Below are 15,326 nucleotides of genomic sequence, written 5' to 3'. Positions count from 1 at the left end.
TTTAACTGATTCCAGTTGTAGTTCCCATCCTGCTGCGGTGATATGAAAGTGTACGTCTTCTTCAGGTGGATAGCCATGTCATGTGTACACACACGGAGAATACAGTCAATTATTTATTCATTCTATAAATAATAACCTATAAATTATGTATCTTTATCTTTGTTTATTTATAAATTGGTCAAGAGATAACCTAGAAGACCCAATACTACAATCTAAATAAAGATGAACCTTTCCCAAACATATATAACACAATAAAGAAAATCACCAGTTAAGAAAAGCAAGGGAGTCTGAAGATGTTAAACATTTCAGTTGTGTAACTGTGTTGCTAATGACATTAGTGACGGCATCACTTCATTCAGCTGTTCCAGTAAGCTGTGTGACAGTGAGCCAGCAGGCACAATACCAGGATCTTGAAACTGAAACAGCTGAATGGAATTCAGTTATCATAACTCTTTTTTTTTTTTTTTGAACATGTGTGCATTTTTTTTCTTATGTGACATGTAAAAATACCTTCTGTGAAAAAAGGCCTATTATGACTCAGTAGTCATCACTGAGAAATTTCCCAAAACGGAGTAAACGGCGAGGAAATGTGTGCGATTTCTTTCTTTCTTTCTTGTTTTTTTTAATTCTTGTTGGATTATTTAAGAGTTCTGTGCTGGTGTGAAGAGTGAAAATTATAAAGAAGTAATTAGTTATAATTTTTCAGTAAAATGCACCACTATTCCTGTTTTATACTGTTGAAGTTTTACTTCATTTTTCTAATTTTTCATGTCAGGCTGTTCATCCGTTTTGTAAACCCTAACCCTGTTAATGTTTTCAGAATGTTTTTCATCTTTACACTAAAGAAAGGGGAAACATTTGGAGGTATTGTTATGTAAAGGTTATTATGCAGTGGTTTCACTGGTCCCGCCCACTTGAGGTCAAATTGGACTGTATGTGGCCCATGAACTAAAATGAGTCGGACATCCCTGATTGATACGGTGTATGTAGAATTGTACAGATGAGTTTTAGTTTCTGAACACCAGTGGAGGTCTGTGATACTTGTTAGTGGGATTTTTTTTTTTTTTTTAACAGGATTTGCTGACAATAAGAAAGTATTGAATGTCACCAGACTTATCCTTTACGTTGTTTTCATCATGTGAGCACAAGACAAAGCCACAGGGTTACGTAACAAAACACAACCCAGTTGATACTTAAGGGGTGTAAATTTCCAAACAAATTAAGAAATCTTATGACCGAGAATCAGTTCCGGGCCTCCTGCAGAGGTCTGCAGAGGTCTTGCCTAATTTGGATTACTGGCAGTTCAAGTTTATTTTTATATCTCTTAAGCAAGGTTCACTGAATTGTCTTAGTCTTGGGAGATGCTACTTCAGAGTTGAATTACCTGCCACCAATCAAGGTAAGCAGGCATTTCCCAGACCCCCGAAAGCCCCTAAAGCCCCTCTTTTTTGATATATTTAATTAATTGCACATTAAAGACTCTGAAAGTGGCATTCACAGCCACCAGAGGTCACAGTGGACCATCAGCATCTCAAACCAAAACAAATGTGCGCTCAAAGTTTAATCAAGTTTAATCAAAACCACGTTTCCTTTTCCAGCGCTTACAAGTTTACTCCTGTCGTAGGTGGTGCATGTTTCAGCAATAGAGTGAAAAAAAAAAAACAGATTAAAAGAGAAACTATATTTGAAGGAGCTACCAGCTGCAGCAGTTACATGAAGCATTTACATTTAGCTGAAATATGGGAAACTTAACAGGCTGCCATGTTGAAAAAAGACAGAAAGGACTCACTGCTTGACTGGTAGAACACACCACAAAAGTGTCCTCTTGGATCCCCTGCAAAAGGTAAAACATGATAAAATGCTGTCTAGGGTGGCTGAATGTCCATGACCATGTGATTTAATGGAGTTAATTTGCAATATATTTCCCACATTAAATTGTAAAATGACCATGATACGTTATCAGAGATGAAGGAAACATGTTAAGTTGAAATATACACATCTCTGAAGTCAACTCTGCAGCCGCAGTGTCCCCCTTTGAAATTTGTATTCTGCGCTGGAATAAAAGGTTTAAGTTAATTGGAGCTAAAATTGAATGCTGAATGTTCGCTGAATGAATAAGTGTCTTAATAATTATTTAAAAGGAGTAGATGTTTACAGTTAACTTGAGCTAATGGAGTCTGGCAGTAAGACAGGAAGTCACTGAACTCAAACTCCAGAATACATATTTTCAGAGCAGTGGGTTTTTGTTTTCAGGATGACACGCTTAACATTGACACACAACTGACAATTATAAACAGTTGATCAGCTTACAGGGGAGGACTTGTTGTTGCTAGTTATTGTCAATTCATGATGTTGCGTATGTCCTGCACTGCCCTACAAATAAAAAAAATCAGTTGGCCTCAAAGTGCCTCTAAATGGTGAAATAGTTAAATAGTTCTGTGTGTGTTTTTATTACAGAGGTGTAGCAGCTGTTGTAATTTTAAGTAATGTAAGAGAGCAATTGTTATATTAACAAGGGAACTGTTTCGCCATAAATGCATCATGGCTTTCAGTGTGCTGGTGCACCACCACATGCAGCTGGTGCCCTTTTTTTAATTTTTTTTTTTTTGCCCTGCCCCTCATAGTCCACCTCTGCCTACATGCACTAGCATACACACATAGCCGGACTGGATAAACAGAGAGGCTCGGATTACAACATACACAGAGGGAGCTCAGACACCATTACTTCACTGTATCAACTCCCTCCAGTTGCAATGTTGCAATCACAACAACTAATGCAAATTCAACCATTCCCTATGAAATCTGCGTGAGCTTGCAATTTAACCAATCAATGTTGCTCTCCCCCTGCAGTCCCCCTGCACAAATGTCATACATGTTGTGACCTCTGTGTTTCACCATGAGGCATGTTTTATGGTGAAGCTGAAGGGAAATTTCCACATCGTGTTCGTAATGAACCGACTCCATGTTTTATTAGTTATTATTTTTTTGCATTTATATCTTCTCTACATTTATTTTGTCATGGGTACTGAAAAGAACACAAGACTTGTATCAGTGCTCTGAGCTCTTTCATTGTGTGCTTGCTGTTTTGACTGAGGTTGAGCTCCAAAGTTTTTGTTTCTTTGTGGAATAACCCCTGGTGCACTTCTTCATCTACAAATAAAGAATGTTTTGTTAGAATTTCTGTAATCCTGAGTCTTTTTGAGGTTACTTAGAACACTAAAAAGAGGTTTTCCCTGGAACAAGTTGACTTTGATTTTTAATAAATTATACAGATGATTACATTTCACTAAATGTGCCATAATTTAATTGCAAAAATGCCTAAAAACATTGCAACATGAATTGCAATTGTTTAGAAAAGCTGCCATGAAATTCAGTTATTTTAGGCTGCAACAATCCCAACAAAACTCTGCAAAATCCTGCAGGGACTGTACATTTTAATATAGCAAATAGTTTGCTAACATCTAGTGAGGCTGAATGTTACATGTTGCACCTTTAAAGTACAATACTGAACCAGCAATATTAGCATAGTTTGCGGTTGTGTCATGTAGACGGGCCTGATGGTCACATGGTGCACATTTCTAAACAAAGTGTTGTTTAATAGAATTACCACAAAAGGGGCCCAGCAGTAACTGTTTTGCCCGTGGGCCCTCTAAAAGGCTCATCTGGCCATGCTTCTTTCATGCCCAACTCCCCTCGGTCCAACAGAACTTGCTGAAAATGTTTAAAAACGCGAAACAATACGTTGCAGACTAAAATGAGCACAGCATAGGTGCAGCTTGGGGACAGTTTTCACATGCACAACAGTTGGTTTGCAGACGCGTAGTCTGGAAGAACCCTCAACCAGCTAACCGCCCAGCTCCTCTCCGAGCCGCGCGCTGATTGGCCAGCAGCGCGTGAAGGCGGAAGTCTACAGAGCAGGGGGATTCCCCGAGGGAAGTTCCCAACTCAACTAGGCTATGTAAAACATACACTGCCATATCCTCTCCGGCGCTTCGTAATTTTGCATCTGAAGATTAGGCGACGAAGCTGCGGTGGTGCCAAAACAACAAACTTTTAACAGTTACTCGAATGAAGGTAAGAGGACGGACAGACGCTCACCGGCAGCGGGGGAGTTTCTGCCGCTCGGTCGCTTCATCTCATCCACCGCCGGTTGAATGAGCTAAGGCTAACCGGTCAGTTAGAGTTTAAAGAATACGGAACTGTGTGGATTAGGTCTTGAATTACACTTTAAAGTGCTTCACTCCTGTGTGTCGGTAAGCTCCAACATTTCTGTGAACGTCCTTTAAACTAACTGAGCCCGGAGCTGCTGCTTCACCGCGGCTTCGTCTAGGAGGGGTTGGTGTGTACCATCACTGGCAGGTAGTGCTGCTGTTACTAGGACATTTATTTTGAAAAGATCGATCTGTTATTGATGGGGTGAGACTGACATCATCTCGTTCAGCATCTCAACACGTCCCCGTTTGCTGTTACAACACTAAATATGGAGCCGCGTTTGTGCCAGAGCTGTTCAAAGGCTTTAAAAGTTTTAAAGTCAGGACTGACTCTGATCAAGAAATGTAAGGATTGTTTAAAGTTGTGCAAGAACTTGCAAATGCTTTGAGTAACTTCATTCATGTGTCATTGCTTTTCAAGGGCTCAGCTTCTCGTTAACTTCTGCAGTAGAACCAGACTGATACAGCCTGTCAGTCGACAGATATTATCGACTTGATATCGGCCTGTCACAGCTGTATTGGTCTATATCTGCATATTAGGGGTGCAAATATCATGTAGTTTCCCAAACTCATAGGTGAAAATGTTAACAGTTTATTCATAAATAATGATTAATAAGATAGAAACTGCACTTTTCCCCTTTTTTCACATTTAAAGTTTAAAGGGACAGCTCACCCTGAAATCAAAAATACATATTTCCTCTTACTTGTAGTGCTATTTATCCACGTAGATATTTTTTTTTGGTGTGAGTTACAGAGTTTTGGAGCTATCAGCTGTCTCTAACCAAACAATATATTTGAAAACTCAACAGCAATGTCTCTTTCAGCCATTTCGTGTAGGAACTATTTTCTTCCAAGTTGTAAGAAAGTAGCTCTGGTTGTTTCTACTGCAGAAAGAAAGTAGTTTCTTCATGAAAATGCTCACAAAAGTTCTGTGGATTATCTTGAACTTTTCAAATGTATTTTTTTGGCACGACAAGCTGAACATCGTTTCGTCCTATTACATTGGAGAGGAGGCAGACATCTCTGTGGTCGATATCTCCAAAACTCAGCAACTCTACACGCAAGTTTCCTTAATCAACAAATGCCTCCAGCATTCAAAACATTTTCAAATGAGGTGCAATCAGTTAAATTCCTAATTGATTAATGGTTTATCATTAACAACCTGACCGCATATAAGTTGTGCAATATGCACCTGTATGAGTTTTTTTAAACAGGACTAGAGCTGCAATGATTAGTTGATTATTAAATTAATCTACTATTTTGATAGACTGAGGAATCTGTTGCAATAATAATAATAATAATAAAGAAACAAATTCTGTGATTGATCTCTGATTCCAGCTTCTTAAATGTGAATATTTTCTGGTTTCACTGACTTTTTTCACCATTGTCTGACATCTAATAGACCAAACAACTGATCAATTAATTGAACAAATAATGGACATAATGCTGTTTGTTTTAATTATTAGTTTCATAGATAAAGGTCTATTTTTTTATGTTCAACTTTACTTACAGGTGAAGGTTTACTGTTTCACTGCCCTAATACTGTTATCACCACCAGCCACAAAACACAGTATCGGTCAGGCCCTAATCTTCAGAACATTATTTTGTGCAGAACTAGAACAAGGCATTGATTGTTGATATGTGAATGTAATTTTGTTTTACTTCTAAGCTGCTATTCTGCCGTCTTTCTTTGGCAATAAGTACAGGTTAGGAAATGTGTTTACTCAGTTTTCTTATTGCACCAGTATCTTACATAAATAAACCAAATAATTTGACACCACTGTGAAGGATTTATTCACTTTTTATTGTTTTTATTGTGTGTGAAGACAAGTTGTGTGTAGAAACATGATAAGACAAACAAAAATGGGTCACTAACTCCATGCTGTTTTCACTTTTCACAACAACTGATGTCTTAGGGATAAAGTTGTCAGAAGTATACTTCCACATGTTTAAAACAACAGACTACTAACATTTGATAGTAGGGGGGTTCAAAATCAACAATTCAGTTTGACTTTTGATTTTAATTTTGAACTCTTTTTGCACTGATGCCTGTGTCATTGTTAGACTATCAAGTCTGCATTTGTAAAGATCAACAGATCATTGGTTTAATGAACAGACAACTGCATTTACATTTTTGACTTCTTCTTTAAAAAGGTATATGATGTCAAAAGTGATATAATGACTAATTTGTGGGCTGCATTCTGTTTATATTTTATCCTCTTTCTTGATTCAGGTTTCAGATCTACATCCGCATATTTTGCTCTGTCTGTGCTTTTTAATTTTTTATTTATAGTTATATACAGTTCACTGTTTCAGTGCCCTAATATCGTTTTTGGTTGGCTCCTAATCTTCAGTACATAATTGCTGACAGAATTACAACAAGGCATTGTTTACTGAAATGTAAATGCAATTTTGCTTTTAATCATAAGCTGATATTCCACCGGAACTACTAATATTCTCTGATAATAAGTAGACCTTAGGAGGATGTTTACCAGTTTTGTTATTGCATCAGTAGCTTATATAAATCAACCAAATAATGTGACACCACAATACTTTTTTCTGTTTTTTTTTGAGAAAAAAAGCGTTAAAAATCTTCCTGATTTACAAGGTTTCTTCCAGATAACATGGATCGCAGATTAGACTACATTCAGACTGAAATCGTAACCAACATTAATTTCCAAAGAAGCAGGAATTACTTCCTCCTTAGTTACACTAAATAAAACTCAAGTGTGATCGACATCCTCACTGGTGTGCCAAAGTAATGGTAGGTACTGTGTCATCAATTAGTCAATTGAACATTTAGTTATCAATTATTTTGTTGATTCATTGGTTTGAGTATTTTTTTAAGGAATTAAATGTCAGATTTCTCTGATTCCAGCTTCTTAAATGTGAAGATTTTCTGGTTTTTGAATCTGAATATCTTTGGGTTGTAGACAAAACAAGACATCTTGGGCTGATTGTTATTTTTCACTAATTTCTGACATTTATAGACGAAACTGATTATTCAACAATTAAAATAATATTAGTTACAGCCCCATACTTTTTAAAATGTTCAATATATGTGAAGACAAGCATTATGAAACATTATGAAACAAGCAGAAATGGGTCACTGATGACATGCTTTTTTTCACTAGTCAAAAACAGGGCTGTCTTAGAATAAGATTATCAAAAATATTGATTTTTCAATACTAACACGTTTAAAACAATACAGCACTAACATTTGATAGTATTGAAAGCTATAAAAAATAAGATCTAAGTGCTCATTCAAGGCCTCATCTCCAGTTTATTTTCTTGTGTTGCAAAGCAAACCAGACTGTTCAGTATTTTCTGTACCAGCACTGTGTCCAGGTTGTATATTAAAAAACAAAAAAAAGAAAAAATGATCCTATTTTTGTCCCAATGAGGTTTTTCTTTTTGCTGTGGTAAAAAAGGAGGTATTGAAGATCTTTTTTTTTTTTTTTTTATACTAGTGTTGTGTTGAACATTACAAATTCTGGCATGTCGAAAACCCTACTATGGGAGTTTGTCTCTTTTGGAAGAAGTTGCTGGTAAAACATGTTGTGATTTCACTCGCAGGGCTCATGTCTGCTGCGTCAGTGATGATTGTGGAGCACACGGCATGGAAAGGACCATCGGAGACCAGCTCAACAAAGCTTTTGAAGCTTATCGCCAGGTCTCTATTGAAAAGGACAATGCTAAAAAGGAGCTGCAGCAAATGGTAATGACATGAGGAGAAGAAGGTTGAGTGAAATGAGCCAAAAATTACAAATATAGCACAACTGATAAGTCACAGAGTAGCTTGCTGGTTATTGAAAGTGTGTTTACTTGTTAAATTTACTGTATGTTAACAGTCAAATAGCAATAAATCTGTTTTATATGTATATGAAAATGTGACACACTCGCAGACGTATAAGCATAGACATACATTGCAGATATTGGTGCTGATAAAATAACAGAAACCTCATTTTTACAGACTGAATATTATGAGCGATACACTCAAAAACTTCAAAAGCAGATAGAGGACCAGCAGAAGTTGATTTCAAATCTTGAAGCTAAGTTATCAGCAACAAGGCAACAATCAGGTTAGTGAGACATACACGCTTATATACTAATAAGATTATTCACTCTCTTTCATTATTGAAATTGACAAAAAAAAAAAAATGTAATAGACTGTCAAAGGTTATACTGAATGTGTTTAATGTATCATTCCCTCCTGACAAACTGTTAATTTGATCTGTTTTGGCTTCTAAGGAGAGATGACATGTGAGCCCTGCAACCATCTCCTCGATGGGGCCAGTGCTTATAGGAAAGCTCAGTACCCGGTATGTCTGCTCTGTTACACTGTGCTCTTAAAATGTGAACATGATGGCTCCAAAACTGGTTTCTCTTCATTCTCACTCTTGATATTATGCACGAGCGTAGATACAGCTTCCTCTCACATAGAAACATGCTGGTAGTACTTCTGCTTGATGCTGTTGGGCTTGTGCCAACAAGGATGTTAGAGGAACACCAGTGGGAAATGAACGCAGCGGAAATGGTTGATCTTAGAGCTGAGTGATATAGACAAAGTCAAAATATCACAATATTTATGACTGGATATTTACTGGTATAGCAGCAATATTGTAGGTATGACGGCTAGTGCTTCTCGATTCTGCAGCGTGTTATTGTGATGCGTGCAAAGACGTGTGGCAGTGGTTCATTTTGTGTTGTAGTGCTTTGATTGTCTAAAAAAGTAAACATTTTGTAAACTCAGATTTTATTCATATTAGGGCTGTGGATTGGCAAGAATCTGGCAATACGATACTTATCAAGATACAGGGTTTACAGTTCAATACATTGCAATAAATTGCGATAAAGTCAGCAAGGTTGATATACTGCTATTGCTTAATTTAATTTTAGGAAGAACACACCACCATATACATGAAATCTGATTTAATAAAAGTAGTTTGTTTTTGTATATGACCAGAACAGTGACGATAGATAACAAAACTTTGATCAAGCAGTCGGGGGTTTAAACAGAACACAAAATAAAACACTGACGCTACAATTAATCTTTGCATGTGTCACAATGCAATGAGAATTAAAGCATTGGCACAAAACATAACATCACCATACTCAAGTGTATAGATATTTCCTTACACCTCTAATGCATATGATGGCGTGTCCTTCATACTGTGACAATTTTCTTACAATTAGACTGTAAAATTAGCAATAGATCAGCTGGCTTACAGTATTAGAATAGATTGAAATATATTGAGACATAGCCTCCGTATCGTGATACATGTTGTTTCGCCACATTCTTGCCGATGCTCAGTCCTAATATACATATATTTTTGCTCCAATTGGTTTTTCATATTTTGAGTTATTTAATAATAAAAAAGAAATAAGAATAATGTTTATTGTTGAAATGTAAAACATCCTACCTCTATTACATATCTTCATTACAAATATTTAACCACTTTTGAGGGATCATTGCAAAGAATGTATGTTTATTTATATATTCTATATATTTTAAGGTCATGATTTGATCTGATTTAAACATTTTTATACGGTTATTTTGCACTGGCAGCTTATAGCACAAGTCAGCCTGCAAATATACATATATTTTTCTAACACTTGCTTACACAACTCTAAAGCTTTCTGTGTTATCTTTTTATTTACCAAAACATCACAAAAATCAACAATCAAAGACAATAAATAAAACAAACACAGTGCCACAATCACATTAACAGACAGAAACAGCCCAGAAATACAAAATCAAACCTGTACTCCCTGATAGACAGACACACACACACACACACACACACACACACACACACACACACACACACACACACACACTATATTCTCACAACTTACTATATGTTTGCTGCCTGTATAATAACCTGTATAAATAACAAAATATTCAGGGATATAATAAAAATAGACTTGATCTGTCTTCATATATACAAATTAGTATCATTATTATATATAGGCAACCTGATAGCATCTCAGGGTAATTACAAAATGACAATAACGTTTTACAATTAATGTTCTTTAAATGAAATACTTTTTTGTGACAATCTTTGGCTACCAAAACCTTTCCTATCTTTCACTTTTGTCATTCATGTATTATTATATAGACATCGAGTCAGGTAATTCCAAAGAGCCAGCAAACAATCTACTAAACAAATACCAATAATAGCAACCAAAGAAAGACAAAATGCACAAAAAAAGAAAATATAAAATAATAAGCATCATGTTAGTAGATGTACAATGGTTTAACATTTTTAACACACTTTTAAACATGAGGTAACTTCTCCATCTGTTGTTTTCAGGACATGGCTGATAAGAAGGATTAAATCATATTGAGTTTTACTTCTCTAGAAAGCCTATATTCATGCAGATTACTTTTCAGTTTCAACAGTGCTTCCCTCTAGTCTTAAATGTGTGGAACTCTGATGTCTCTCCATTTGCAGAAAATCAACTTTGTGGCCACAGCGAGCGTAACAGACATCCACACGTTGTGTTGTTCTCATACGAAGTACAGGGTCAGACTTTTTTCGCTGCACATATTTTATGGAGAACTTCAATCCAAAACTTTTGGAACAAAACCACATTCCCATAACAAGTGTATGCATGACACATTATTAGATGAGCATTTCCAACATTTTCCAACATGCATGGTCTGGCTGATAATTAAAGGGACAGTTCACCCCAAAACAAAATCAAAAATACCTGTCTATCAATTTTCTCTGGCCTGTAGTGCTTTTTAATTCATCTAGATAGTTTAAGTGTGAGCTGCAGAGCTTTGGAGATATCAGCTGTAGAGATGTCTGCCCTCTCTCCGATATAATGTGACTAAATGGCATGCTGCCCGTGGTGCTTAAGCACCAAATAAATACATTTGAAAACTTCAAAACCAGTGTCTTTTCCAAAAATCATGGCCTAGGTACTCAAGATAATCCACAGACCTTATTGTGAGCAGTTTCATGGAGGAACTACTTTCTTGCTGCAGTAGAATCTGCCGGTACTACTTTAGAATCTACTTAAACTACTTTCTTTTCTACAAGAAAGAAAGTAGGTCCTTCATGAAACTGTTCACAACAAGGTCTGTGGATTATCTTGAGTAACCGGATCATGATTTTTGGAAAGAGACACTGTTTTTGTTGCACTGTCCCTTTAAGGGAAATTCTGTCCTTGGTCACTCATTTTTATCTTATCAGAAAGCAATGTCTGTGTGTTTCCATTGTTTTATCATGCTTCCATTCATTTGTTTTCCAATGATTCAAGCATTTGAGGAAACCTGCAATCACATTGCTGCCATAACAGTATCCACCCTCTATTTTACTCCACACAAGGTGTATCCACTTTTACTGCAGCAGATGGTGCTAGAGGATAACATCGCTGCACAGTTCAGCAGCCTGAGCTTAACTGACCATTATTTAACAGGGCCAAGAAACACTTTTCACTCATACATACACATTTGAAATGTGTTAAATAAAACTGCACCTGTATTAACAATATGCCTTTGGATAATTGTTGCTAATGATCACTATAAATGTCTTTTTGCAGGAGAATATGCCCACTGTTGCTGTTGCTCCTACTATGCCAGTGAACAGCAGTGTTGACTAGTATGTGTCTCTCCTTTTGTTTGTGTTTTTTTCAAACCATGGAGATTAACAATTCAAAAATGGATTTCCTCCTCATTTTTTCTTTATTTGTTGTTTTGTCAGTCAGGACATGCTGGACGCATTTGAAGCGATTCAAGGAAATTTTCGGCAGATTCGGTCTCTAACCAGAAGACAAAAAGATCACCTAAAAAGATTTCACGGAGGAAATGATACACCAAACGGTAATATTAATAATTAGTGAATATTACCTGCCTGAACCTAAATCCACTTGTTTGCTTAATTCAGTTACATAAAAGAAAATGTGTTGAATTGAAATAGGTTTGTACATTGTGTCATAACAAGTTATGAGCTTATTAGCATTTGCTTTGTTCATTAAGATAATTAGATGGCAACACCTTAACTAGGACTGTACTTGAACGCCTCGTTGCCCTTTTGAACCCTGGCTGGCCAACTGTGTGAAAATAACGTGGATAAACACATTTGGTGATTCCACTGACAAAATGCATGATGTTGCCTCTGGATACGAGCTGTGTAATTAATACTTTAACAAAATAATTCATTTCATAATTAATACAAAGTGTGATAAAAATATTTTTCTGTTATATACAGTATGAATTGAAAAGACCCAGATTATAATTTAACGTGTGAAACTTCTCAAACCGTTGCCAAGCTCAAATATCTTAAAAAGCCAGCTCTGGAATATGTCGCCATGTTGACTGAGACAGAAAAACTGTGTAAAAATCTCCCGTTTTTCCTGCCGTCTGACAGATCAGCGGTTCTCCATGCCCATCCAGTGCACAGACCGCACAGCAGAGGCAGAGAGACCCTTTCCCTCAGCACTAAGGTCAGCGGTGGATATCCCACTCCCGCCCACGTCTCTGGCGTCCCGCGGCGCCAGCCCCGAGGACAGGGACTTAGTAGACTCTCTCACCAAACTCAGCGTCAAATTCCCGCCCTCTGCGGACAGTGAATATGACTTCCTGAACAGTGCTCCGGAGAGACACGTTGGTCTGACCATGCCCACTAACCGGCCCCTCAGCAGTGTCCCCTCCACGCTGATAGAGGAGGAACCCGTGGAATTGCCCATGCCTTTTGTCTACCCTGCATCCCCCTCCCACTCCACATCATCTTCGCTCTCCCAGGAGAGCGTGCGGGGACCCCAGCAGGTGAGAATCACGGGAGAAGGTCTGAGAAAACTAGTAGCAAATTATCAGTTTCTGATTGGTCTTTGCTAATGGAGGAGTGAAACGGTGTGAAGTCAAAAAAAAAAAAAAAAAACCCGTTGGCTTAAGTTGAAACGTATTACTGTGTAATGTGTGCTGATTCTTTTTTTACTTAAGCATGGATGCTCTGGTTATATTTGGCATCTTTTGCTGGAAAGTGTGAGCCAGATGGAAGCACATTACAGTGTCTGAATCTGATGAAACAAGTACGATGGTTAAATGGGATTTTATTTGCTGATGTGTATAAATACCTAATAAAAAATTGTGAATGACATGCAGTGAGATCTAAAAGTTGGTCCAGTTTTTCATAATAGGATTCTTTCCCTGGATTACATCAACACTGGTATTTATATAACAGGCTTTGATAGTTTGGATGCACACATAAATAGTAAGCTAATTAAACACTTGGGCATAGCCTTTTGCCTTCACTGTTGCTGAGTATTTTTGCAGACGGTTGGGTTGACAGAGGACATGTTCTCCTTAAAGCAACAGATTCTCCAACTCGAAGGCCAAGTGGTCCATCGTGCTTTAATAGAGTGAGTGTAAGGATTGTTTAGAGCATGAATAATATATTGTTTTCTTTGGTTCATCCTGCTCTGCAGCCTCTCTGGAGCCCTGAGCTGTGTGATGCAGTTGACGTGGGGACAGAGCTGGCGACGCCTCAGAGCAGCAGCCCTGATAAATGTGCTTTCTGCCACGCTGTGGTTCCTCAGGACCGAATGAACAGCCACCTCTACTCGCATTTCTCTCCTAAGAATGAAGCCGACAATTGACAGTGGAAGCAGAGACTGATGGGCCGAGGCCACAACTACTCCAAGACTCTTTACTGTATTCATGGTCGAGTCCTGCCTGCCATGAAGTATACGCGCTGTACTGGATCTGAAATGACACTGCATAAGACTTGAATCCATTTATTTAATACTGAAGAATTGAATGGTACACTTTCTTGCCCATTATATTTTTCTAATATCTCGCTGAGGTTTTACTCTAGTACTAAGTGACAATGACGCATAATATGGACATATATATATATATACATATATATATATATATATACACATATAAAAAGATAAATAAAGCCGACATTTACTCTCACACCATTTTTTATCATTTGAATCATCTTCAACATGCAAATATAAAACAGGTTGGGATATTCTGAAGTAGAGCTGCAACGATTAATCGATTATTAATCATCCGTTAAATTAATCAGCAACAATTTTGAAAATCGATTAATCGTTTTGAGTCATAATTTATCTAAAAAATGTCCAAATTCTCTGATTTTAGCTTCTCAAATGTGCATATTTTCTGGTTTATTTTCTCCGCTATGACAGTAAATTGAATATCTTTGGGTTGTAGACAAAACAAGACATTTGAGGGCATCAGCTTGAGCTTTGGGAAATACCAATTAACATTTTTCTCAATTTTCAGACATTTTGTGGACCAAACAACAAATCGATTAATAGACAAAATAATCGACAGATTAATTGATTATAAAAAGAATTGTTAGTTGCAGCCCTACTCTTAAATGTTGCACATGCATAAAGACATAAATTGGACAAAATGCGTTTTTTATTAACTTTCTTTCTCTAACATGTTTGTACATATTTATTTTGAAACACAATTTGCATTAATAACATGCAACAATTTCCTTAGTGTGCATCATTTTTGCAATTAATTATTTTCACTTAAAATCAGGAATATGTGACATTTGTTGGGGTCCGCACCAAACAGACATCTGGAGAACAAGATTTGTAGGCCAGAGCATCTCTGCAGCACTACAGTACGTCATTATAACGCTGTTTTATCACACATTTTACTTTATCAAAAAAAACCCTGCAGCTTTGGCATTTTGGATATTGCACTTACATTTGCCATATTTCAATTTTGATAATATTTCAAGTAAATGTGCAGCCTTTATCTTATAGTGACATCCATTCATAGGAAAATGATGATGAGGATTTGCTTCGTAAACAGAAGATTGCTATAATTTCTGAAATAAGACAAGTTTTGCCTCCTTTTTATGTGTTTATGTTATTTCCAACTCTAAAATCATTTTAGAAGTTAGTATGCCATGTGTTCATTAAAATTATGCACACAGATGGCAATACATAACATAAGGCAGGAGCTCATTGTTCAATTAGATGCCCATTACCTTGCTATTTTGGTTTCACCCTAGACAGTATTACATTGTATAGAAATGTATTATTTTAACATATATTTTAATGGTTAAGTGAATATGATATGATGTTTTTACTGCAATAATGCAATACAAAGGAGAC

General features: G+C 36.8%; 1 protein-coding gene across 1 annotated transcript; it reads left to right on the top strand.

Moving 5' to 3' along the window:
* The first annotated feature begins 7,787 nt into the window (after window positions 1-7,787).
* tank (TRAF family member-associated NFKB activator) lies at window positions 7,788-14,083 on the top strand. The gene is made up of 7 exons (XM_084725215.1): window positions 7,788-7,929; window positions 8,185-8,293; window positions 8,463-8,533; window positions 11,766-11,824; window positions 11,927-12,045; window positions 12,593-12,990; window positions 13,650-14,083. The coding sequence occupies exons 1-7, from the start codon at window positions 7,831-7,833 to the stop codon at window positions 13,818-13,820; spliced, it is 1,026 nt and encodes a 341-aa protein (XP_084581341.1). The 5' UTR covers window positions 7,788-7,830; the 3' UTR covers window positions 13,821-14,083.
* Window positions 14,084-15,326: the final 1,243 nt, after the last annotated feature.

This window comes from Lutjanus erythropterus, chromosome 8, assembly GCF_056507025.1.
Source record: "Lutjanus erythropterus isolate fLutEry1 chromosome 8, fLutEry1.hap2, whole genome shotgun sequence".
Classification (NCBI taxonomy): domain Eukaryota; kingdom Metazoa; phylum Chordata; class Actinopteri; order Lutjaniformes; family Lutjanidae; genus Lutjanus; species Lutjanus erythropterus.
The sequence above is the reverse complement of the archived record's forward strand: the minus strand, read 5'-3'. Positions and strand labels throughout refer to the sequence as shown.

Coding starts and splice junctions, on each gene's coding strand:
- tank (XM_084725215.1), top strand. CDS start 7,831: ATGGAAAGGACCATCGGAGACCAGCTCAACAAAGCTTTTGAAGCTTAT. Junction 8,294..8,462: donor AGCAACAAGGCAACAATCAG/GTTAGTGAGACA, acceptor TTGGCTTCTAAG/GAGAGATGACATGTGAGCCC. Junction 12,991..13,649: donor GCGTGCGGGGACCCCAGCAG/GTGAGAATCACG, acceptor CCTGCTCTGCAG/CCTCTCTGGAGCCCTGAGCT.